This window comes from Ursus americanus, chromosome 28 (assembly GCF_024610735.1).
Source record: "Ursus americanus isolate L20-20 chromosome 28, mUrsAme1.1.p, whole genome shotgun sequence".
Lineage (NCBI taxonomy): Eukaryota > Metazoa > Chordata > Mammalia > Carnivora > Ursidae > Ursus > Ursus americanus.
Window position 1 is genome coordinate 5665642 of NC_142154.1, and position 26452 is coordinate 5692093.

General features: G+C 50.9%; 1 protein-coding gene across 4 annotated transcripts in view; it reads left to right on the top strand.

Moving 5' to 3' along the window:
- AP3S2 (adaptor related protein complex 3 subunit sigma 2) overlaps positions 1-10190 on the top strand; it is a 47266-nt gene extending 37076 nt beyond the window's left edge. For 2 of the 4 annotated variants that reach the window (XM_087856639.1, XM_087856641.1), the window contains exons 5-7: positions 1402-1461; positions 7494-7601; positions 9257-10190. In XM_087856639.1, coding sequence (XP_087712765.1) covers positions 1402-1461; positions 7494-7601; positions 9257-9385 — 297 coding nt within the window. In that variant the 3' untranslated portion in view covers positions 9386-10190. The remainder of the gene's footprint in view (positions 1-1401; positions 1462-7493; positions 7602-9256) is intronic. The other 2 variants (XM_045812975.2, XM_045812978.2) reach the window with 1 other exon arrangement.
- The last annotated feature ends 16262 nt before the right edge of the window (positions 10191-26452 follow it).

Sequence of the window (26452 nt, forward strand, 5' to 3'; positions counted from 1 at the left end):
CATACTTTGTATGTTACATGTATTCTTTTTTTTATTTTTTTAAGATTTTATTTATTTATTTGACAGAGAGAGAGACAGCCAGCGAGAGAGGGAACACAAGCAGGGGGAGTGGGAGAGGAAGAGGCAGGCTCCCAGCGGAGGAGCCTGTCCTGAGCTCACGCCCTGAGCTGAAGGCAGACGCTTAGCGACTGAGCCACCCAGGCGCCCCTGTTACATGTATTCTATACAATATTCTTATCATAAAATAAACAAGAGAAGAGAAAGTGTTATTAAGAAAATTGTAAGGAAAAGAAAATACATTGACAGTACTGGAGTGTATTTATAAAAAAAACTGTGTATACGTGGACCCACAAAGTTCAAATCTGTGTTGTTCAGGGATCAACTGTATTTTACTTTTTGATAGTTTTGAGGGATTTTTAAGAGAAAAATTTAAGTAGGACCAAATTATAAACTCCTAACTTTTTTCTTATTAAGGTGTGGCCATAAATTTACATTTCTTTGATCTTGTAAAATATGAGTTTCCACGCAGCATTTTACGTGTTAAGATTTCGGATTCATCACCCAAAGTATCTTTTCTGTTGCCTTCCTCTTACATCAAGTTGGCCTGTTGGTTTATTGGGGTTATCTTAATCTTATGTTCATCTGAAACTCCTCCTGGCTGTTATTATTCCTAGATCAGGTTACCATTGGATTTGCTGAGAAATAAGCACTAAGAAATCAATAGTGCTTTTGTTTAAATTCTCTTAACAGGTACTTCTGAATGAGTTTTGCTATTGTCATTGTTTTATTTTATTTTATTTTTTTTTTAAGATTTTTTATTTATTTGACAGAGAGAGAGACAGCCAGCGAGAGAGGGAACACAAGCAGGGGGAGTGGGAGAGGAAAAAGCAGGCTTCCAGCGGAGGAGCCTGATGTGGGGCTCGATCCCAGAACACTGGGATCACGCCCTGAGCCGAAGGCAGACGCTTTACGACTGAGCCACCAGGCGCCCCTACTATTGTCATTGTTTTAGATGATTGTCAAGATAGCAGAGAGCTGTGAATTATTATTACTTGATAATTCATGTTTGTTCGGTGCACTTGATGTTAGGCTGGGTTTAGGGCTCCTGAGGACCTTTAGCACTTCGTTTTCTTCTGTTCTTGTGGTTTTTAATGCCACCTCCATGACTCAGATTTTAGATTTTCTTTTTCCCTGCCTCCTCTTTGTTAGTTTGGTACTTTTAACTCTCAGTGTTCTCTGAGGTACTCACCTGCATTTCTGCCAGCGTCCTCAAGGTCAGGCCATCCGTCAACTCTGATCATTTAACAGGACCATTCCTCATGATCTGACTATCTAGTTTCTTAGGTACATGAGTATTGACTTTTTTATTCAAGTATAATTAACAATACAGTGTTACATTAGTTTCAGGTGTGTACAATAAAGTGGTTCAACAATTCTACACATTACGCAGTGCTCACCATGGTAAGTGTTCTCTTGATCCTCTTTATCTGTTTCACCCCTCCCCCCACCACCTCCTCACTGGTGACCCCTCTGTCCCCTGTTTTCAAGAGTCTGGTTTTTTTGTCTGTCTCTTTTTTCCTTGTTCGTTTATTTAGTTTCTTAAATTCCACGTATGATTGAAGTCATATGGTATTTGTCTTTCTCTGTTTGACTTCTTTCACTTAGCATAATATCCTCTAGGTCTATCATCCGTGTTGCAAATGGCAAGATCTCATTCGATTTTATTGCTGAGTAATATTCCTCTGTGTGTGTGTGTAGAGTATTGATTTTTGGCTGCCTTCTGTACACACCCATGCTTAGCAGCCTCCAGCTTTCTTATGTCCCCTCTGTCTGCACTCGAAGAAATGTTATTCCTCTTGCACGGTGCACTTCACGTTCGGTGAAAGGGGTCTTCACTGACTTGTCAGATGAACCTGGGCAGTTGGGAAGCTGGCCCCTAGTTCCTCATCCTTTGCTCATTTATAGCACATGAGTCACTACGCTGACCAAAGGTCAGCTGTAATATTTGTAGATCCGTTGATGCCAGTCAAAGTGGTATTGTAATTACCTAACTTAATAATGTACAAATAAACCGTAATGAGCAAAGAGAATTGTTCTATGAAAACTAAGGTGAATGCTTTGGAAAGGCTAGTTAGGTAAAAAAGGAAATGAAATTGAATCAGGTTTGGGCAAGATAACCGTAGAAGACTAGAGATGGAGGCTCCTAAAAATCTAGAAGGAGTCCGTATTTACTGCTTCACGGGGGTCTGAATTCTCCCTGTGCTTAGAGAAACTAATGCATATGGCTTTGATGCAAGAAAAGTGGCATAGAACTCTGGTCAGCAGGAAAGATCTTGTTGGCCCCAAGTCTTCCTAATTTTTGCTAGCTGTGTAGCTTTTCGACATCGTAAGGCACATAGCATTGGTCTCTGTTGTCGTTCTGTTCCCCAGTGGTGGCCCTGCCTGTAAGCAGACTCTCGTGTCCAGTCTAACTGCCCTCACCTGTTGGCTGGCAGAGGTGTTTCCTTTTGTAGATTTCTGCAGAAAGACTCATGGGAGCAGTGTTTCCCATGCTGTCCCTCTGGGTTAGCAGCCCCCTGGGTACCGCTCTTGGCTTGCACTTCCTGTCTTTGGGAATTGTGTAGGCACTGCGTCTTTTCCTGCTAGCCCTGAATTTTACTGTGGGAATTTTCAAGAGTTTGCCCCCTCTTTTATGTGATTTGATCTTCTTGCCTGGTTGCAGAAATGCAGAAATCTTACCCTCAGGGTCTGTCTTGGCACCGACTGTTCTGGGCCAGTTTTTCCTGGGATACAGTGTGCCCTCTCAGTATGTGGATAGTTTTGTTTCAGAAACATCTTGAAGTAGATCTTCATGGAATGTTTGTGAGCAACTCTGCCTGTTCGTTTGCCTCAGTTACAGTTCTCCTTTCTGCATGTGCTGCTGGCCTTGGCTGTCCTCTGTAACCCCTGTTCGCTCTCTACTCCGTTGACCCCTTTCCCATTTCATTTTATGTGCTGCTATTCCATGTCCCTCCGTTTTGTTCCTTACCATGCTTTCTGCAGCGGCTCTTCTCCGTTTTGTTCCTTTTTTGTTTCACCCTCATTTCGGTTCGTTTTTTCCTTCCACTTCTTCCCTGAGCCGTGCTAGTCGAAGCCTTCTCTTCTCCCTGTCGTCTCCCTACCTCTCCCATGAGCACTTGCTCTTCTGCTCTGAGCTCTTGCTTCACGGTTTTCTTTTTTCCGTTTTGCAAAAGATTTTATTGCCATTCATCTGCTCTGTAGCAGCGTTTCCCAGGGCATAGTCTTAGTCTGCCTTTTGGTTTTCCAGTCTCTTCCCTATTTTTTTCTTGTTGTATCTTTGTATATATCCTGTGCAGATTTCATTTTGATAACGCCTCTGTAAGTAGGTGAGTTTTTCAGGGACTAGCTATTTGCAGGATGCTTGTGTAGAAGAGGTGCCAAGTCTGCGTTCCACACTGGCTGCAGCCGTTCTCATGATTTAGGGTTCTAGGTGAGTTCACTTACCTAGAGATAGGCATCTCCAGCCAGCAGAGATAGGCATCTGTGAGCTTTTTCACGATGCAGACGCTGCCACAGAGTTGAACGCTGTGAGGCGAATATAGCTGGTTTGTGTGGTTTCCCAGGTAGTTCCAGCTCCAGGTCGGCGGAAGTTCCTGCCTCTCAAAACAAGGAATCTGTTTGGTCCCAAAGAGCGTGTCCTTTACTTACAGGAAGTCTACTTCGGCAGGTCTTTCTCTCCAGCTCCTGTGTCCCCTCTCCATAGTATACTTTCTTCTTTTCTTTCTCTAAAGGAAAGGAACCTTGTTTGAGCTCCCTGCTTTTGACAGCTTTTCCAGCTGTTTTAGAGCCTGGAATTTTGGTTGTCTTCCAGTTTTGTTGAAAATGGAGTTTGCATTTTTACTTATTTCTCCTTTTTGCACTTAAAACACATCTTGACTAGCATTTTAAAATGATGATTTCATGATGTGGTGTTCAAATCAGAAATCTTAACTGACATTTTTCTATTAACCAGTGGCTGGTTCCCATCCATCCAGCCTCCACCACCACACTGCCATCCACCTTCTAAGCACCTAAAGCCCCAGGAATGCTACTCAGACTTAAGAAAAGCCTTTTCATTTAGTCAGCATGCCTCCTCCTCACTGGCCAGTGTTCTAGGCCTTGGGGATAGAGCATGGAAGAATTCATACGAGATCTCTGACACACCAAAGGCAAGTCTTAAAATGATTCCATATGGACTAGGGGTATGGGGTGAACAGGGTGGAAGACACAGTTTGGGATTTTGAGGTGTCACGGTGGGAAGGGTGTAGAACATGAGCTCTGGAGTCGGACAGACCTACACTCGGTGCTCTGTTCTGCTACCGATACATGTGACATCAGAAGAGTTGATTGACTTTTCCATATTTCACTTTCCTCATATACAAAGTGAAGTTTATATTACCTCCCTGGGGTTATATTACCTACCATCGGTATTGGAAAATTAAAATAAGTTACGTATGAAGTGCTCATCATAGTACTACTTCCCCCATGAAGAAGGGGCTCATTAAACAAAAGGAATAAAATACTAGGAGTACTGGTAAATTTCATGGAACGCAAGTTTACCGTCTTCATTCTGAAGTGTACGGTTGATTAGTGTTAAGCCCATTCACGTGGTTGTGCAGCCCTTCTCCAGAATTCTTCATCTTGCACAACTGAAACTCTGTTTCCATTAAACAAGTCCCCATCCCCACCTCCCCTCAGCCCTAACAACCACCATTCTACTCTCTGCCTCTGGTTTTGGCTACTAGGTACTTCACATAAGGAAGTCACGCGGTATCTGTCCTTCTGTCTCTGGCTTATTTCACTTAGCTTAATGTCTTCAGGGTTCCGATACCAGGTGTCTGAGTTTTCTTCCTTTTTATGACCGAATAATATTCCTTGTACGCATACGTCACATTTATGCTTTTATCCATCAGGCACTTGGGTTGCTCCTGCCTTTTGGTTATTCTGTGGATAATGCTGCTATGAAGATAGGTGTACAAGTATCTTTCGGAGTCCTTGGTTTTAATTCTTCTGAGTATATGCCCAGTGGTGGAATTGTTTGATTATATGGCTATTCTTTTTTTTTTTTTTTTTTTTGATGTTTTGAGGAACCACCATACTGGGTTCAGAGGCTGATTTCTTGATAGGGAAGCATAAACGGTGTAGCTCCCCGATGAGTAATTTAAGATCTTGCTCAACATTTTGTTAATTATCTGAGTATGAGCATTTTGCCATTAGATCTCCATTTGTATTTAAGTAATAAAATAACTCCTATTGTATAAAATTTAAGAATGCTGCATGAGTGTGTCTATGTAGATAGAAAAGTGATTTGTAAAGCTCAGTGTAGGCATATATACTTTGTGTTTAAACATAGGCTTTTTAAAAATTTTATTTATTTATTTATTTATGTATGTATTTAGAGAGAGAGCATGCAGTGGGGAGGGAGAGAGAGAGAGAGAGAATCTCAAGCAGACTCCCTGCTGAGCGTGGAGCCTGACGGGGCTGGATCTCACCACCCTGAGATCATGACCTGAGCTGAAGTCGAGAATTAGATGGTTAAGCAGTTGAGCCACGCAGGTGCCCCAAAATATATGCTTTTATTACACTTCCTCTCTGAGACCAGAAGAAATAACTCTAGTTACATCTGTTACTGCATTCCCTCTACTTGTAAACTGTGGGCAAAATACTGAGAACTGATGTGCCAGAGAACGTTGTGTCAAAAATACACATGCACAAGCACACAGACACAGCTTTAGTCTTGCCTCTTTGTTGCCTACAGAGTCAGTTGACCCTCGGATCTTCCACGGTCCAGTCTAGACACAAGACCAGTGTGTCTCAACTGGGGACGATTTTGCCAGGAGACATTTGACCATGTCTGGAAGCATTTTGGTTGTCACAGCTGGAGAGGTGCTACTGGAATGTAGCGAGCAGAGCCCGGGAGTGCTGCCAAACATGCTACAATGCACAGGACGGTCCCCCCACAACAGAAAATTGTCCAGCCCCAAATAGCAGTTGTGCCCAGACTTTAGGCCCAAACTGCCTTGTCAGCATTGTCTCTAGCCTCCTGATAAATCTGCCATTCCAGCCAGATCCAGGTGCGCCTCATACCCAACAGCAGTTGAATTGCTTCCTCCACTGCCTTTCACCTGACATCCTTCTCCGATGTCAGAGCCCAGCGCAGTCCTCCCACCATCTTAGTGAACCTCTCTGGTCTCTAACCACTGCCCTCTTCCTTCTCAGACTGCTAATTTGGCGCTTAATTAACAATGTAAGGTGATAGGGGCGCCTGGGTGGCTCAGTCGTTAAGCATCTGCCTTCGGCTCAGGGCGTGATCCCAGAGTCCTGGGATCGAGCCCCACATCAGGCTCTCCTGCTGGGACCCTGCTTCTTCCTCTCCTACTCCCCCTGCCTGTGTTCTCTCTCACTGGCTGTCTCTCTCTCCATCAAATAAATAAAATCTTTTAAAAAAACCAAAAAGACAAAAAAAACCCAACAATGTAAGGTGATAATCTGTGATCTTTCCAGCATGACTGAAAGCACCTTGAAGGCCATGTTGATATGATTTGATTTGAAAGAGGAAGCCCCACCCCCCCATTATGGACCCCAGCGGGCACCTCTTACCTGACCCTCTGGGGGTTTCCATGGCAGCCTTCCCGCTACCGTGGGGCACAGTGGTTGAGTCAGCACCACGGCTCCACTGGCACAGCAGTCAAGCACACCGAGATTCACCTTTGTTGGGAGTACTGGCTAGGTGGAGCCCGAGCCCAGGTGTGAGCCTGGTCCCCAGGCGAGTATTCATGCTGAGCCTGGGTTCTTATTTGAGCTCTAAGAAAGGGATGAGGACAAATACAAAGGAACGGGCCCATTGTGCCTCCAGCGGAGCCCAGACTGGGTCTTAATCTTAGGAAGCCTGGAGACATCCCTCTGGGCAGGGATTGTTCTGGCACAGCTGGACTGACGGAATGCATCAGTGATGATGATGACAATGATGATGATGATACTAGTAATGAAAGCCATCCTAATTCATTTAGAACCTGTTGTGGGACCAACCCCAAGCCAGGTGTTTGATACAGGACATTCAGTCCTCACCACAATTCTGGAGAACTGAAAGGATAATTTGCCCAAGATCACCCTGCTAACAGAGAGCAGAGCTGAAATTTAAACAAGGTCTGTCTGACTTCAGAGTCTGTGCCCTCAGCCACCACCTCCCTGCCTTGAGTGTGGCCAGGCAGTTCGGCAGGTATCACTGCTCATGGAAGACATTCGTGTTAGGGAATGCCAGGACGTGGGGGCCATCCGTGTGGGCTCACTTGAGAGGTGGGTGACACAGGGGCTCAGGCATCTGCTGGGAATCAGGAGCTGGTGTCAGGTCCGACTGCCGGGCTGGTGCCAAAAAGGCCGTGAGGTCTCCGTCCAGGCCACACCCCAGCTACCGCAGGGTGTTCTAACCCTTCTTTCTTTTGCTTCCCTTTTAGGTGCACTACATCCTTCAGGAGGTGGTGATGGGTGGGATGGTGTTGGAAACCAACATGAATGAAATCGTGGCTCAAATTGAAGCCCAAAACAGGCTGGAGAAATCTGAGGTGAGTGCACATCTGTACTTTGCACCAGCAGGTTCCAAGAGACTGGGGCAGAAGGAAAATGGATACATGTGTTGGTTTATGTTGCTGTGGAACCTTCAGGATGTTTATGCTCCTCTTTCTTCCTTGAGTCCACCAAAACCAATTGATTGAAGGCCAGCGCTGAAAATTAAACATGTAAAAATTAAGGCTAAGAGTATGAACGGGAAAGTCAGATGGCACAGGAAGACAGACAGCTCCGGGCTTGGAGGATTATGGCCCATGTTTGTGGGTTGTCATTCCTCTTTTCAAAGCTGCACGTTCCCTGGAGGGAGCCAGAATGCCCTTCTCTGGTCCCAGCGTGGTGTCCTGGTACTACGGCGGTCCCATCTCCCAGCGGCCATTTCTCATGGTGTCTTTCAGAACCTCAGAGTTGTCAGCTGCCTTATTTCCAGTTAGCCTTCTGCTCAGCTGCAGTAGAGTTTGGGCTGGGTTTGCAAATAACAAACCCCAGCCCATCCCCACATAGTGCTCACAGTAGGGGCACCTGGCTGGCTCAGTCGGTGGGGCGTGCAACTCTTGATCTTGGGGTTGTGATTTCAAGCCCCACGTTGGGCATAGAGATTACTTAAAAAAAAAAAAAGGACCCTCAGTAAAATCTGCCCTACCCCTCCGAGGTCTCTCCATTGCCTCCATCAGCCTTCACATGTGGCAGAAATAGCAGAATAAGTTACCTCTTTAATGAGCTGAGCGTCTTAAAGAGCTTCGTTGCTTCTTGTAACAACTTGATCTTGCAAAACCAGGAATTCCTCTGTCTATGAGGACTGGCGGTCCTGCTGAAGAAGCTTTTCTGGACTGCAGCTAGAGTGGCACGACAGTTTTTTAGGGAGGCAGGCTGGGAAGTTTCCAGGAATAGTAAGTGAGTCAGAGGCAAGGGGGTTGGAAAGCGGACGAATGGAGACGTGCTGGGCGAGAGTGGAACTGAGTTGGTCTCCTGAAAGGAGTCAGTAAGGAGCAAATGGTTCTGAGAGTCTTGTCGGCTTCTCCCCTTCTCTGCGCACTGCGGGTGAGCCACAGGGGAGCGCCGCCTGTGGACGCCTTCCTCTGTGTTTGTTACCAGCCCTTCCGTCACTGTGGGTACGTCAGACCCATGTCCTTCCTCCCATCTTGCTGCCACATGACATTTCCAAAGCCAGCTCTTTCCCATCTCCTGGTGTTAGTTGGCAAGCAGTTGCCCTAAGCTTTGACTTTCCTTTTCCTTGTAAGAATTTCCCTGTGATTGTACTTGTCTCTTAAGAGTCAGTCTCTTTAGGAAAGGGTTTTGTCTTGGAGCCTGAAAAGTGCCCCCAATACTATGACTTGGTTGAAACATCTCAGGTTATTGTAGCAAGCATTTATTAAGCACCTGCGGTGTGCCGGGCACCTTTAGGTACTGGGGCCCAACACTGCATAAGCCACAGCCCCTTTGGGAGCACAGAGTGCAGGTCCCTCCCCCACGGCTCCCGTCAACCTCAAGATCGTCATATGTTGGCCACCTTTGAGGAATAAGGAGGAAAAACCAAAACGTGCGTCGTGTGTGCTCAGTGGGGACACTTTCCAGGTCTCCGTCACTTGTGTTTCTAAGCATTAGGCAGATGACACTGAGCATGTGTCTCATGCCCCTTCCCGTTTCTCCTCAGGGTGGCCTTTCGGCAGCTCCTGCCCGGGCCGTGTCTGCTGTGAAAAACATCAATCTGCCGGAGATTCCTCGGAACATCAACATTGGTGATCTCAACATCAAAGTCCCCAACCTGTCCCAGTTCGTCTGAGGGGCCACAGCTACTGAACTGCAGTCCTTGAAGCAAGCCAAGCCAGTGCTGCCACAGAGCCCACTCTGAGCCTTAGAAGGGTCGGGCCCCGGGCCCTGCCCTCTGCTGCCGTGGAGTCGGAGGTGGGGGGGCGTCCCAGGTTCACATGTGCCGCCTGCCGGCCTCTGATACATGTGGCCATTGCAGATGTGGGGGGGCCCCCCGGCTTCCTCTGTGGGGATCCACGTGCCCGAGCCACTCGTACCTTTACCTCCCGCATGTAGCCACTCCCAGGGACCGGGCACTGTCTGGGGGCCCACCTGCTTCCTAGAACCCACCACTAGGACATTCTCTGACTAGTCTTCATCCTTAGCACCGCGAGGCTTCTGAGGTCCCATAGTATTCACTCTTGCTGACAAGGTGCCATAGCTAGAACAGGGCTGACCCTTCAGAGTAGGGTATGTGGTGAGTGGCAAACAGGGACAGGGTTTGATGAGAACCAGACTTGCCCCCTGGCTCAACTAGGCTTGTCATGCCCAGAGTCCTTTTGTACAGGCAAGTTTTCTGGTTCCCACCGCCTATGGAGTACGTTTCCCTCACTGCCACAGTCCTAGCTCTGTTCTCACAGGACACGATCCAGATCATGAACCTGGTGCATGCTGGTAGGGAGAGCACCCCCTTCCCCACAGCCATTTCTCCAGCACAGCCACAAGGTCCCTCAGCAAAGGGCAGAGGCCCCGTGTCTGTGGAAGGCAACGCCGACAACATGTGGAATATCTCAGAGTTATGGCTCTTCCCAGGTGTAAATACATTCTTCTCACGAGGAGCAGACGGGTCAGTTGCTGTGTTATGAATGATGAGTTTTCTCCATACAGGAAAGCCACTGCCGTCTGCACCCACTTGTGGAACAGGAGAGCCTGAGCTGGGATCACTCGTTCTAGAACTGGCACTGGGAAGGTTGGGGACACCGGAAGTGTGCTGGCCAAGACCAGTGGCAGCGCAGCGTCTTCTCCCTGGGGTGGGAGGAGTCCCTCCCTGAGCTCTGCTGATAGGCCCGCGTTCTTCCTCCCCCAGGTGACATCCTCCCACAGCTGTCTTTGGAAAGCTGTAGATTTTTACGTGTGATGAGAATCTTTCTTTTTGTGGTTAACTTAGAGCTCAGACTGCACCTTAGAGTAGTGCCTCTTCCTGTACTGCCTCAGGGGCCAGGTCTTGGGACCTTAAGGAGCTCACTGCGTCATCACAGCAAAGTCTCCCAGCCTGGGGGTTTCTCGGGCCTGCTGGCCAGGGGCCCAGACTGTTCGCCCGAGTCTCCTGCTGCTGCTGCTGCTGCAGAGCCCGTCTGAGATGGCGCCCACAGGACCACCGTGCTTCTGTGCTTGGTGCCCACTGTTCGCTGCAGTCTCCTGTCCTCACTCTTTCAGGCCCTCGCTGATAGCCTCAGAGATGGGTGTGGTGATCAGAAGGTAGGCCCTCTTCTGTCGGAAGAGGGAGATTGGAGGCCACTCTGATGTCACCGCTGATAGCATTCTTTGAAGGCGTTAATTTTTTTTTACAGACATTTCAGCCACTCACATCCCTCTCTCACATTTGCTGAATGTGGAATAAGAAAGGAGGAAGAAGACTGACGTTTATTTTGTACGTACTGTAAGGTGGTGTGAGCAAGATCCTTCCACAGCTCTTATGACAGACATTATTGTCTCCGTTTTGCAGGTGAAGAAAGTAAGACTCAGGTCAAGTAACCTGCTTTTGGTCACACAGGGCTAAGAATTGAGACTCTGCTTGCCTAAGTCCAAAGTCCATTTTCTTTCACTGCTCAGTGGCTTCTTCTGATTTTATCCTCCTTGTTATAGATGAGGAAACCCAGTCCCAGAGAGGTTAGTAGCTTCTCATAAACCCTAATAAACCTGAGCCTGGTTTGCTCACGGGGCCAGTGATAATGTCGTAGATGGCAAGAGCTGGAGGCCCCCCACGTGCTCTGTTGGACTGATGAGGGAACAGCAGCCCAGAGTGTTAAGTGTTGTTATTGAGAGTCACAAAGCTAGAACCTAGTCGTTTTTCTTGAGTTTCTTTGTTTTGTGGTTTCATGTATTACTCAGGACAGCTGGATGTCCTGCATTTCCCAGAGCAACCTTCCAGTGTTCTTAGTTGCCGGAGACCATTGGTTTCTGCTCTGTTCCCGCAAACCACTGACTGGTCCCATACACTCCCAGCCAGTCAGCATCCCAATCACATCCCTCAAACTGCCTCAAAAAGTGGCTGAAAACTTCAGCCTGCTGTTTCGTTTGGAAAACTCCGTCCATGTGGACAAACCACAATAATTATTCATTAACTACTTGAGGTTGCCTGCAAATCCAGCTGGATCTCTTGCCTGCTACCAGCAAAACCATAAACTTTTTTTTTTTTTTTAATTAAAAGGGAATTGTATGCCTTTTTTGAAGAAGAATACAGATTCTGCTGCTTGAGAGACGTGAGTTACGAAAATAGGGACTGGGCCTAAATTTGGGAGCCGCTGGCCCTGGACGGTTTACACCAAGGGTTTCCTGAAGTGGGACAATGCTGGGTTTCCAGTGCTCACTGTCCCTAATTAAAATCTGAAATTCTTCTGTTATGCAGTTTCTAAGTGCCTGGTACGTGTCAGGCTCAGCTTCCTGATCTTGTCTCTGCTGAGGACCTCTGAGTGCCCACACCGAGGGGCTGGCAGTCTGAATTTGTAGTGACTCGAATTGGTGACTGTTATATGGAATATTTAAAGGACAAGAACCCATTTCCCCACCACCAGCAGCCCCCATCATGCTCTTCTGGCCATGCTCTAAACAGCCTGTCTTAGTTCAACCTGCTGTAACGAGACCTTAGACCGGGCGGTTGAACAAACATTCCTCACAGTTCTGCAGTCTGATCAAGATGAGGGTGCCAGCAGATTTGATGTCTAGCGAGCACCTGCTTCCTGTTTCGTAGACTGCCGTCTTGCTACGTTCTCACGTGGCCAAGAGAGAGATCTCTGGGTTCTTCATCCCCTTATAAGGACGCCAGTCCCATTATGGGGCTCCACCCCCATGACCTCATCCAAATCTAATGACCTCCCAAAGGCCTCCCCCCAAATACTGTCACATTGGTGATTAGACTTCAATATTGGAATCTGGGGGACACAGGTGTTCATCCATACAGGGCACCTAATTACTTACCTTTCCTCTTGGCCTGGTCACAGCTGTGTGCTTGTGACATTGAGGATTAAGTTGGGATATCTTGAGTCTTCTCAGGACCCTGTTATTCAGGCCTCTGCCCCTTACAGAGCCAGCCCCTTCCCCTCCACCCCCACCTCCATGGAACCACCCTAGCGAAGTGCTCTCTGGCCCCAGCTCCACTGGAAAATCAGGGGAGCATGCTAGCTAAACCTGTCTTTTGGACCAGCCTTTTTTATCTTTTTTTTCCAGATTGATGTATATAGAGAGAGGGAGCACAAGCTAGGGGAGGGACAGAGAGCAGGAGAGAGAAGCAGACTCCCCGCCCAGCAGGGAGCCCAACACAGGGCACGACATCACAACCCAAGCTGAAGCCAAGAGTCAAACCCTCAACTGATTGAACCACCCAGGCACCCCTGGACCAGTCTCTAAGAGGGGGTTTCCTTGGTGTCGCCATCTGTCTGTGGCTTTCCAAATAGGATGCATCAGTGGTACCTGAAAGTAAAAACTGGAGTGAACGTGATAGCCAGGATGGAGAGCCCCTCAAGTATGAGACAGACCCAGAGGAGTTGTCAGTTCCCAGCGGGCGCCCTGCTCTCCAGCTTCCCACGCCTTCTGCCCTGCCTCCTGGGGGTGCCGGTCTCACTGTGCGCACGGTTAGTCGAGTGCCCACGCACACCCGTGTGCCACCTGGCCCATGCTTACAGGCTGCCAAGGGGCTGTCCCCCTGCTCGAGACTTTGCCCTCTGAGCAGCACGGGAGGGCTCCCATCTGCTGTGTTCTGGCAGCGGTCGGCAGGTATACAGACAGGTCCCCTTTAAGGAAATAGTTCCATGGAAATGATTAATCTTTTCCAAAAGACTGCACATTCTTTCCTAGTTCAGTGAATTAGTGTTTTTAAAAGGAAATATATTCATGTAGTTCAAATTTAAGATAACAGAAGGCTGTTCAGGCAGATTCCCACCCTGTTCCCACAAACCGAGAAGCCCCCTACCTCTGATAGCAACAAGTCTTTCCAGTTTAAAGGATTAAGAAATAAAGTCCCTGGATTTTTATTACCAAAACTGAGAGTGTTCTCTTTCTGAAAGAGTTATGTTCCTTTTGACTTTGGTGATTGGCCTCAGCCTGTTGAAGCCATTCCACCCTCTGGACAGAGGAGGAGCCTTTCAGACCACCCCACATAGTCACTCCCTGCTTCTGCACCCCTGTCCTTGCTCTGCACCTTGTTTTTCCATGGCACTCTGGCGTTCTGTATGTTTGGATTGTAGTTGCTGTCTCCCTTGCTAGGATGTATGCCTCCCCGGGGGGGGGGGGGGCAGGGTTCGTCCCTCGGTTGGTTCTGCGTGGACGTGGCCTGGTGTATACTGCTCAGTCAGGAACTGTTGAGTGAGTGATGGTTGAGGCAAACAGCAGTTCCTTCTTAGGAGAACGTGTAGCTTGTGCTCTCCGGGGCCCTGTGCTCAGTCCGTTGGGGAGGAGAGCCAGGACAATGGCCCTGGGAGCAGCAGGAAGGGAGGGGCCAGGTGATGGCCTGTGGACACTGAGGGAGAGGAGAAAGGCAAAGCTGATGACCGAGGAACCCAAGTGACGGGAGGACCAGCGAGGGTGTTACCTGAGAGAGGAGAAGGTGTTTTGGGAGGAAGAGAGACCCAGGAGTTTGGATGTGGACACGTTAGATTGGAGTTGCCCGAGACTAGCTGGGGCAGATGTCCACCAGCCAGCTGGGAGCCTGGGAGTGGGCAGGAGAGGAAACGAGTTGAAGCTGTGGGGGCAAGCAGTGTGGCTGAGAGATGGTGGGAGGGGTGAGGACACAGCCTGTGGGCAGGGGAAGGGAGAGGAGACAGTGGAGCAACTTCACGACAAGGGAGGGGCCTTCAGTGGGAGAGGTCAAGGGGCTAGGGGCTAAGAAGACACGGCCTCTAAGCTCGCAGTAGTCCCTAAGTGAGGCAACACAACTAGGGAACTTGAACGGTGGTTCTAGCCAAGTGGCGAGGCGGTCATGTAGGAGCGTGGGTCACAGCCCCGCTCTGGGACACACACAGCTTGCCAAAGGTCAGCATCCTCAGCCAGAAAAGCAAGAACCAGGTACTCCTGCCTCGGGGGCCTGTGAGGGTCAACTGAGAGAACGGCTGTAGACCATGGAGGGCCCCCTAAGCTCTGGCTGCTGTCATCATGGGGTGTTTTGCAGGGGGAGTGGCAGAAGATGCAGGAAGTCAGGAGGTTTGGTCGTGCTGGGACGGAAGATTACAGAAGGCAGGAGGGGAGCCAGGATGGTCCTCCCAAGACAGGCTGCTGCCCTGGCCCCACCAGGGAGACCAGGCTCATATCCAGAGGCCACCACTGGATAAAGCGGTAGCAGAGTGGCGGAGGCTCTGGAAAGCAAAGCTTTTCTTACAATGAGGAGCAAACTTCTCGGATTGGTAGGACGTGAAGTGTGGGAGACACAGCCTGGAATTCCCTCCCTTCTGGTCAGCAGGGAAGGTGAGAGGTGCCGCAGGCACAGTGGAAGGAGTCTGTGTTTGGCCAAGGCTGGCATGAGGCCTCTGGCCAAGCAGGCCTGGCTGCTTCCCATGAGAACTGGGATCTTTGGGCCTTCGCTAGAGCAAATCTTACATTGTTGTTCAACTCTGACATCAGCCTAGCTACCTGAGAGGGGGACAGGGATGCCCTCCCCTGCCTCGTAGGATTGGGCCACAGCTCCAAGAGGGCAGGTTGAAGGTTGTCTTCTGCATTGCTGAGAATGAGTGCCCTTTGCAAACTCCTGACATAAAGGCACAGCTGAAATGATACAAAGGAAGAACAGGTCAATTTCTCGAAGACCGGGGTCCACTGGTCCTCCAGATTGAGCTGATCCTCAAAATATTTACCCACCAGCATGGCTCAGGCACTGACCAATCAGAGTGGAGGTACCAGACAGGAGTGGGTGTGTTCCTGGTGGTCCATGTTGGTCTGCCCCCAAGAAGGACCTTGCCTCTCTGGAGGCAACAGAAGAGAACCCAGAAGGCAGCCACTCCTTAATCAGCCTGGGTGCAGCCAAGATAAGACCCTGTGTTGCCTGTGTGGCTTGGTGAGTCAGTCTGCCACCTCCAACATGGGGCAATGCCGCAGGAGGAGGCCTCCCACACCCCATCTCTGGACCCTCGCAAGCCTGCAGTGAAGCTGGAGGTGAAGAGGCAGCCACAAACCCGGGGCATGCCCCACGGCCAGAAACCACAACTTTTGCCCTGGGCGGACTGGGCATGAAGCTTTCCTCCAGCCTCTTGGTTCCGAGTACTGGGCCCTGTTGCCCTTCCTTTGACTGCTCCCCAAGCCTCCAGGTAGCCCCCAACTGGCCTCAGGCCACATGACCTTGCTCTGGCAGCCTGGCATGAGGTAGCTGCAAGCCAAAGATGGCGACATGTACAGCCTGGGAAGTAATCCTTCCTTGCTAGGGAAACTGAGGCAAGCTAAGATTTGAGCTTAGCCAGCTTTCCTGGAACTTCCTTTGTGTGCCTGGGAGGTACGGGTAGACCTGCTTCCCTGGCACCCATCCCCTGGGAGGACGCTCCCACTCAGATGCTAGGCTGGGCGCTTCGGGGCGTTTTCTGCTGAAGTTCCCCTCCTGAATTTCCCAGCCTCTGAGTCCTCTCCAGCAGCCAGGCCCTCCTGGGCCCTGGGAAGTGCCAACCAACCTGTCAGCTGTTTCAAGTGCATGACGATGTTACACGTTGGAAGGAAATCCCAAGGTGCAAAGTCTATGGCAAACAGGCAGGCGCTACAGTGATGCTGCTGGGCCTCGAGCAGCACCTGGCTCAGGTTGACAGCCCCGGGGGAGTTGGTGAGGGGGGGGGCTCCCTGTCAGGCCCACCTGGGCTGCAGGGCTCGGGGTCATAACTCCCATCAGCCGCCTCACTCCCATCAGCCGCCTCACTCCCAGCCCCCAACCCTGCTCTGCTGAGCTGCTCTGGGCTCCTGTGGCCCCAGAATGGCCACGGACCCAAGGCTGGGCTGGGCTCCCCTGGCCTCCCAGTGACCTCTAGCTCCCATGTGTCCTCAGAGGTGGTGCCTGTGTTTTGAGCCTGCAGTCCCCAGCCTTGTCCCCGGTTGAAGCCTCAGGCGGCCAGCCCCTATGTTCTCCCCTTCAGAGCCCCCAGCGTTAAGCCCCCTCCCTGGGAGCCCATTGCCCACCAGTCTCAGCTACTGTCTGACGACCCAACAGACTGTCTTGGTCAGCCCCACTTCCCCCTACCTTCATCCCCTGCCTAGACACCATCGCAGCCCCTCAAATGTTGCCCTAGCCCCTCCTTTGCCTCCTCATGGCCCATTTGATCACCCAGCAGCCAGACTGAACCTTCTGAAGCCTTCGTCAGACCGCAGCACAGCCCTGCGAAGTGTAAAACCTTCCAAAGGCTTCCCACTAGCCTCGGAACAAAACACAAGACCCTGCCTGGCTGACCCCTGCCTGTCTTTCTGTCCTCCTGTCCTGCCACCCCATCTGACTTCTCTGCTCCAACCACACTGGCCTTCATGGTTCCATGACCAGGCCGGGCTCACTGCCGCCGTCGGGCCTTCACCCTCGCCTCCCTGTGGCCGGTCTTCTGGTCTCCCTCACTTCGGGAGAGCCTCTGATCAAATGTCTTCAGAGGCCCTCCCTGTCCTGCCTGCCCTTCCAGTCACTCCCTCTCCCTTGCGCTTCTCTGTCCTTCAAGGCACCCGTCCCCTGACATGATAGCATGTGCAATGTTGCCTCTACTTTTCTCACTGTGCGTCTGCTGTTGTGCTGGGCCCAGCAGTGCCTGGCCCCGTTAGCTGTCAGTCAGTAAATGATGCTTGCTGCTCGAATGCACGTTCTCGTTCCCCTCTGTGGGCTGAAGCTCACTCCAGGCTTCAGGGCAGGAAGCTCGGTGGGGTGGGAGTCACGGGGCCTGACTCTGTGATTCGTCGTGTGACCCTGAGTGAGTCACTTAGCTGCCTGCTTCGAGTTGAAGGAACAGTGTATGAGACATATGTACAGAAAGCCCTAAATGGAGTAATAACGTGGTTTGAGTCCTGGCTCCAGCCGGTCAGCTGTGTGACCTTGGGCAACATACTTAACCTCTCTGTGCTTCTGTTTCCTCACCTGTGAAATGGGAATTAAATAGCTCCCTTGAATCAGTTGGGGTTCTTGGTTGCAAACAATAGAACCAACCCAGAAGCTTCCTAACGGGCTATGGGGAAGCTCTCACAGGCTCAAAAAGGTGTAAAGCCCAAAACCAAGCTGACCAGGACACAAAGGAAAAAAAGTCCTCCGGAACACATCACCAACACTGCCAACCCTGGACCCCAGGGCTGCAGACCCTGCCTCTTTCCTTGAAGACACAGACTCCTAGGCAGGTTCTTCTGATTGGTGAAGCTCAGAGGCTGGGACCGGAAGTCGAGGAGGCTGGCCCCAGCATCACACAGCAGGGAGCTTGCCGAGCGAGGTGGAGACAGCTGTCGACCACATCGCGTGCCACGGGCTGTTGTGCAGATGAAGACTTAATGCAGAACTCTCCTTTACAGCTGGTGGGAGACTGGTGGAATCCACTGGAGTTAACATGCTTATTCTATGACTCCGTGGTGCCAAATGAGTGCACGTGTCCAACCAAAAGATGTGGACAAAAATGTTAATAGCACTGTGCATAATCGCCAAGAATCAGGAACAACCGAATGCCCATCTAAGCGGAAAGCGTGAATACATACGTACCCTGGAACGCTGCTCAGCCGTGAGAAAGAGCCGACAACACCTACATGCGACATCATGGATAAATCTAGCAAACAGAACGCCAGGCATAAGAAGCCAGACACGAAACAATGTAGATTGTGTGATTTCATTAATTTGCTCTGCAAACACAGGCAGTGTGAACGAATGGTATTAGAAGCTGGGATATCGGGTATCCTTCTGGAAGGCTAGAGACGGGGACAGGAGCGGGGCTCCTGAGGTGCTGGGCATGCTCACTTTTGATCTGGGTGCTGGTTTCGCTTGTGTGTTCCCCTTCGTGCATCTTCATTATTCTTCACTTATGATTTCATATTTTTCTCTAGGTTTGTTAAACTTCAAAAAAAATTAACATGGATATGAGAAAGAAAAAAAAAGAATTAATCCATGGGAAGCCCTTGGGATAGTGTCTGGCCCATGGTATGAGCTGAATAAATGTTAGGTTGCTGTCGTTACTGTTGTGCTTGTCACTGGTTGGTCTCACCCACCCCACCACTCCCCTCCCTGTTCTCTCACTGCAAGAGACCCACATGTCCACGACCCTCGGCAGACAGAGCTGGTGCCACCATCCAGAGACTGAGCTCATTTTCGGGGAGATGGGAAAAACCTCCAGGATCGTACATCTCAGCTCCTTCATCACAGGATTTGCTAGCCCCACATAAAGGCCAGGGCGCCAGAGAGCGTAAGAGTTTGCAGATTAAGGGCTCTCAGGCAGCGAGAGCAAGTGTGGAGACATCGAAGCCAGGGAGGGGACCAGAGCTGGGGCCTTACAAGGCTCTCCTCAGGACAGCAGGAAGCCAGCGAGTGACTGTGTGTTGGTTGTGCATAGGGAGGGTGGTTATGGGTCCCGTTTTGCCCCCTGGCTTTAGTGCAGAGAATGGAGGGAAGGGGAGGGAAAGTATCCCAGGAAGCCTTCAGTGGTGGCCTAGACCAGGGCAAGGTGGGACTGTGAAGAAAGATGCGGAGGATGCACGGGACATCGTGGGGTTAGAGCTGACAGGGCTTGCAGCTCGTCGTGTGGCATGGAAGGAGGTGATGACCAGGACCCTGGGTAGCCATGTGGATAATGGGGCCCTGTCTTGTCAGGCACCGTGCGAGAAGCAGGAGTGGGGGTGGCAGGTAAGTTTGGGAAGCAGGGCAAGAAGAGAGATGAGATGCTGTGGGCAAAGTCTGTAGAGGGCCGGATCACGGAAGGGAAGGGAAGCCATGTGCTTGGAGAATGATTAGAAGAGTGGGGGCCACAGAAGGAGGGTTTCTGGGACGCAGTGGGGAGGGTGCACAGAGTGGGTTATGGCCAAGGATAACAGAGACGTGGGGCCTGGCGGACTTAGCTCATCTCTACATTTCCCCAACAGCGAACTGGGTACTGGTGAATGGGAGGACCCTGTCCATGGGAGAAGAGAGCCCAGCCGCGGGGTGATGGTGCCTGGGACATCAGGCTGGACCACGTGTGAGGAGCATTTGAGTGCTCTCCCTCTCGTAGAAGGGGTTAATCCGAAACAATGGTAACAATTAGGGAAAGCGGCAGTGGTAGCCAGTATTACTCTTCAAAGGATCCATTGCCTCTCTCTGCTCTGGGGGAACATGACACTTCCCACAAGTTTGCCATCAGTCTTGGCGCCCCAGCCGTAAGTGAGGTGCACCACTGCTAAGAAGAAACTTCAGGAATTATGCTATGGTGCTACCACGGTGGCTTCCATCTCTGCCAGGAGACCGGGGTGTCCCAGATGAGGGCAGCTCCTCCATCCTGGGTCTCGGTGTGGGGCTGACTTGGCACAGAGCTACCGCCAACCCACGACGGAGACGGACGCGCAGCCCGAGCAAGAAACAGGCCGTGAGGAGTTGGGGCTGTTTGTTACTATGGCATAGCGGGACCTCGGCTGACTGTGTCAGCGGCTCCTGGGCTCGGGACGCTTCCTCTGCCCCGGGTACTGTGGGGTGAATCCGCGCACGACTCGGTGAGCACAGCAGCCAGACATGTGGTTGTATTTATGTACATTTGAGAAACCTAAATCAATCCGTAATGACAGAAAGCCAGTCAGTGGCTGCCTGGTGATGGGGTGGGAGGGAGGGGTCACGGCGGGGCACAGGGAGACTTTTGGGTCACCAGGTACCTTTGGTATCTTCATTGTGGAGAATGTGTCACGAGTATGTACCTGTTAGGACTTGCAGACTGTAAGCAGTTTATCGTATGTCAAGTGCATTTCAACGAGACTGTTCTTAAAAACACGCAACTCTGCTAGACTAGAATTCTAATAAAACTCTTGTCCCTATCTCACAGATGAGGAAGATGGGGCTCTTTGGGATTAGAGCACTTGCTGACAGGTCGAACAGCTACGGAATGCGAGCCCGGTGTGCCTGAATCCCAAACCCGGGTCTTCCAGCCTTGCAGAAATCCGCATGGCTGACAGGGTAGGAACGTGGGCTACATACAGGAACCCCAGAGCCAGCCCCTGCTTAAACATGGGGTTCCCCAAGAGTCACCCTGCGGTGAAGGGGAGGTGGGTAGACCCCAGGCCCCAGTTTTCGGAGCAGCCCCCCATCTCCTGGAAAAGTGGGCAGGGGGGCAGCTGGGGCCTGGAGCCCGTGAGCCCTAGCTTGCGAGAGCCCACAGTTAGAATTATACAACGTTTGTGAGTCCGTTGTGAAGCACAGCCATTATTAAAAATTAAGTGATACAGGCTTACAATTCAATAAAGTATAGTAAAGACAAAGGTATTACTCAAAACTCATGGCCACAGTTAGAATTACACAACGTTTGTGAGTCCATTGTGAAGCACAGCCATTATTAAAAATTAAGTGATACAGGCTTACAATTCAATAAAGTATAGTAAAGACAAAGGTATTACTCAAAACTCATGGCTTCCTAATTACGTTACCACGTCTGACTGGTATTTATGCCCTCGAGGTTCTCCAATGCTGTGCGCCCCCCCACATCTTTTCCCAACTTCACCTCCTATGGGAGCTTGAACTTGGATGTGGGGGGGGGGCGGTTAATTACCCATGGAGATCAGAAAACGCTAAATTGGGACTGTCTCATGCCGGCCACCAGCCAGTTGTTAAACATTTCCCTATCCCCATCACGGAGCCCTGCGGTCTGGCTACCGGCAGGGATGAGGGCGGGAGGGGCAGGTACAGCCCAGCACCGAGGCCCAGGGCTGCCCGTTGTATTCCCTCACTTGATGCCTCCCCACAACCCTGTGAAGCAGGGTGCTGTTTCTCTTGGCAGATGAGGAAACTGAGGCACGCAGAAGCTACCTGCCCAGTCACTCTATTCAACTGTCACAGCCAGGATTCGAAGCCTGACCCTTACCAGTCACTGTCCACACTCTGCCCCCCAAAGGTACCAGTGTGGGACACAGGTCTGGCCTCTTTCCTGAAACCTTCAGCCAGGTACAGACCCCAGACCTCCCCCCAGCCCCCAGGGGTCTGGAGTGGGCTTCAGTGATCACCAGGCCCATGGCCTCAGCTCTCCTGTGGACAGCCAGTCTTGGGGACCACATTCTGTGGAGATCCAAGTGCCAGGGAGAGGACCGACCCCTGTCCAGAGACCTAGGCCAAGAGTGGGGAGGCATCTTTCCCAAAACAGCTTGGGGCCATTCTTGGGAGCCCTGGAGCACTAGGGGCGAAGCTGGGCGGGTGGAGGCCCTAGGGCTCCCCGAGGGCTCTGGAGAGGAGAGCTTCCGGAAATGGCGCAGACAGAGCCTCTCAGCAGGTCAGTGAAGGGTGCAAGGGGAGAGGTCCCTGAGTTGAGAAGGGGTCAGACTGTCCAACATCTGAGGTTTCAAAGAAGGGAATTCTAGGAAAGGTCTCAGGCTGCCGGAGCAAGAGAAGGAGGTCTCAGGGGTGAGATGGGAGCGGGTTGGAGGAGGTCTCCCTGGGGTGAGGTGGTTGGGGCCCTGAGGGCAGGTGGGAAGGACATGTCATGACTTTCCCTCTGATGCTGGAGGCAGGGGATGCTGTGACATGGGGTGTGGCATGAGGGGTCGAGGTGTTCCAGGTGAGTCACAGGGGGAGTGGGCAGAGGCTGGCCTGGGTTGAATGGTGGCCCTCCAGAAGATAGGTCCACATCCTAATCCCCTGTGATTAGGAACATGTGAATGTGACCTTATTTGGGAAAAGGATGTTTGATAAAATTAAGTGAAAATTCTGGAGATGAGGTCATCTTGGATTACTAAGGAAAACCCCAACTCCAGTGACAAGTGTCCTTATAAGAGACACCCCAGAGGAGAAGGCCATGTGATCACAGAGATGGGAGGGACGCAGCCACAAGCCAAGGACCGCCCGGAGCCACCAGAAGCTGGAAGAGACAAGGAAGGCTCCTCGCCTGGAGACTTGGAGGGAGCATGGCCCTGCTGACACATGCATTTCAGACATCTGGCCTCCAGACGGTGAGAGAACACGTTTCTGTCGTTTTAAGTCACCCAGTTTGTGGTCATTTGTTACCAAAGCCCTAGGAAACCGAAACAGTGGGGGTGAGACCCGGCCTGTTAGAGATTCCTCCACTGCACAGGGCGCCCCTGGGAGGAAAAGGAGGTTCACAGACTGGCAGGGGGGGCGAACAGAGGGAGAGCTGAGGAGTAGGGCTGCCGGCTGGCCTCAGGCGGGCTCAGGCGGGGCTGGCACAGGAAGGCCTGCAAAGGGCGATGGATGGACAGGACGGTGGGCGGTAGGTGGGCAGAGGCCCCGAGCTCCCAGAGGGATGGGAGAGCCAGGCTCCAGGAGGGGCACTCAGGAAAGGGCACTTTCAGGAGATGGCAGGGCCTGGGAAAGGATGTGGGAGGGATGGTCAAGAAGGCAGATTGCTGGGGGCCAGAGCTGACGATCGCTGGGGGCAAGAGGCCCAGGAAGAGGCAGGAACAGAGGGGGCACAAACCCTGCCAAACTGGTCAAAGATGCACACTTCGATGGCGGGGTCATCACTGAGGGGTCCCTGTGGGCCGAACGGTGGTCAACGCTGTGCACAGTGTTTCTCATGTAGTTCTCACAACAACTCCATGAGGGACTTGCTCATTTCACAGATGAGGAAGGTGAAGGCTCCAGGGGAAGTAACCACCCAAAGTCAGTTAACTCGCTTGTGCGTGTCAGACCCTGATAGGAAGCCATGTGTCTGACGGCAAAGCTGGCCTCCTACTGAGCACCCTGGCCTGCCCTGGGGAGGCTCCCTGGAGTGGGGTGCAGAGGGAGCTCTAGAATGGGAGCCCAGCAAGGGGTGCAGGGCTTACTCTGCCTTCCCTGCCCTGCCTGCCTGTCCCTTCTCACCCGGGCTTGGGACCTCTGTCCCTCCCCCTGTGCTCTGGGTCTGTTCTGTCCTTTCTGTGATCCAGGACCCTGCTGGGCCCAGCTCCACATCAAAAGCCCTTTCTCGCTTCCTGCTTGGCCAAGGCAGTTTGCTCTCAAAGCTGCTCTTTGTCCTCCTTTTTTTCCCAAACAATATGTTTTTAATCAATTTTATAATAAAACCCAAACTGAATTCCTGAAAACAACAGCAATGACAAATAATCATAAAAGCATCCCAGCTCTGCAGCCACTCCGGTTCACCCTCCCTCCCTCTCAGAAAACCTAACTTCCTCAAGCCTGCAGTTCCCAGTTACCAGGCCTCCTCAGTATCCCCAAACCGCCCCTCCTGCACTGAGTTTCTCCACCTCTGGAGAGCCCGTGCCCCCTCCCAGCGGCTCTCCCTGCCTCCCACCTGACCCCCCTCCAAACAGGTCCCAAACTGTCCCCAGGAGCGTGCTCTAAAAGGCAAATCTATTTCCAGTAGCATCTGTTTCTCGAAGTTCACCAGGGACTCAGCATGCCCTCGGAGCAGCGCCTACAATCCTCAGCATGGCATCCAAGGCCCTGTTGTCCCATCGTCACCTGCCCCAGCCTGATGCCCCACCATGCACTTGCCCCATCACCTGGTCCCTCCACTCAGGACCACCTCCCTTCACCTGTCCACTAGGCTAATTCAACTCCATCCTCAAGACTCAACCCAAATAGCTCCCCCCATTCACAGGATCTCCCCTGCCCTTCCCAGGCACAGAGCGGACCTCCTGCTAGTGTCATGACAGTGGTGTGGAACTTGGTTCCTTCGTTCGCCTGTTAAGTGCCAAGTCTCATGCTAGGCACTGGGGCACAGTGGAAAACAGTACCAACCCAGCCCCTGCATCCTTGGAGTTCATGAGCCCTACTACGTTGAGACCATGAGTCCCCCAGAACAGGTCCCACTGCATCCACAGAGCTGTGCTTGGTGCCCACACGCAGTGTGTGTTCCTTAAACTTGTTTGTTGATTGACTGACCAACCAAACGAGTGAATGAATAACCATAACCCTTTCTCTCTTCACTCTCTGGCTCCTGGGCAGGGACTGTGTTGGCCTGAGTTAAATTACCTGCTCACAATAGGTGTTCAGTTCTAGGACACATTGTTCTGCCGGGGGAGGGAGGAGTGTGTAGGGAAGGGACCCTGAGGGGTGAGGAAACTGAATGCTCCTGGTCTTTGAGGCCTTGAGGCCGGGACCCTGGGAGTCTGCACCCCTCTTCTGCCTACTCCCACACTCTTTCTGAACTCAAGGGGAGATGGAGACCTTGAAGGGACTGCCCTGGTCCTCAGGGGACTCCAGCTTGGAGAAGGGGACTTGAGGGAGGGCCCTCACTGAGCTGCCCTGAGTTGGTCCCTGGCCAATCATGACATCCGGTGCTCCCCGCCAGGGCTCTGCCCAGCAGCCCCAGAGCTTGCAGCGGGATCAGGAGCACCCCGGAGCCCCACACGGGATGGGCAGGGCCTAGCTCCTCCCATCTCCCCCTTGCCCCTGGCGTTTTTGTATCCTTTACTTTTTTAAATAGTATTTTACCGTTTGGGGTGGTGATTGCTACAAAAATAGCATATGTCTGTTCTGCAAGTTCAAGAGTACACGGGTTTATAAGAAAACAAGGGCAGTCTCCCCGCCTTCCCCCCAGCTCCCCCCAGTCAAGTTGAGATCACTGAAAACACTTAGGTTAATCATTTGGCACGTGACTTTCCACTCATCCCAACACTCATGACACCACCTACAGGAAAGTTCTTATGAAAATGGAACAATCGTAAATGTGTTCCTTTAGCACATGCCTTTTCTTTTTTTTACTTAAAAATATCCACAGACATCACTCCAAGATAAATAGGCAGAATCAGCTCGTTCTAACTGCTGTGTAATGCTTCCTGTAGATGTTACAGTAACTTGTTTAAACGGCACACTATGGACACTTGGGCTTTTTATTTTTCCTGTGACGAGGAATGCTTTAATAAACCTCCTCCTACACATCCTTACATTTTTAAAAAAAGATTTATTAATTTATTTTTAGAGGAGGGGAGGGGCAGAGGGAGAGAATCTCAAGCAGACTCCCCACTCAGCGTGGAGCCCCACGCGGGGCTCAATCCCATGACCCTGAGATCATGACCTGAGTTGAAACCAAGAGTCTGATGCTTAACCGACTGAGCCACGCAGGTGCCCCATCTTTACATTTTTAACAGGTCTTGCCGTTGTACTTTCTCAAGCAGTCAGAGCAATTCACAAGTGCTCCAGGAGCACGGCCCCGACACCCTGGCCAACTCTAGGTGTGGTCAATTGTCTAAACCTTTGCTGGCATCCTGGGGAAAATCTGACATCTCGTTTTGAAATTGTGTTTCCTGACTAGGACTAAGGTTGAACATCTTCTCGTGTAGCAATTGGTCTTTTTAATTTCCTCTTCCACAAGGCTTTGAATCCGATGCTTCATCCAATTTTGGTTGGCATCTTTATTTTTAGAAATCACCTTGTAGCAACTTTTTGAATGTTACCGATATTCTTTGTTAAACGTGTTGCAAATATTATGGCCCAGTGCACTCGCTGTCTTTGGCCATGTGGAAATTCACATATACTTAAATCATTTTTAACTTTTTATGACAGCAATTTGAAAACATACTCAAAAGTAGTAAGAACAGTATTATGACCTTCCGGTGTACTCACCTTTGAGCCCGTTAGGCTGATCTCCCCCCAGTATGAAGTTCTCCTTGGGATGTTGCTTGTAGTGGTTTTAACAATGCAGAGATTTTTACTTTCATGTAGTTGAATTTCTTACTTTCCTTTTGTGCCTTTTGGGCTTTGTCTAATTCTTAGAAAGGTCTTTCCAGTTCATGATTATTCACAAAACAAAAACAGATTCTTCTACTACTTCTAAAATACAGTTTG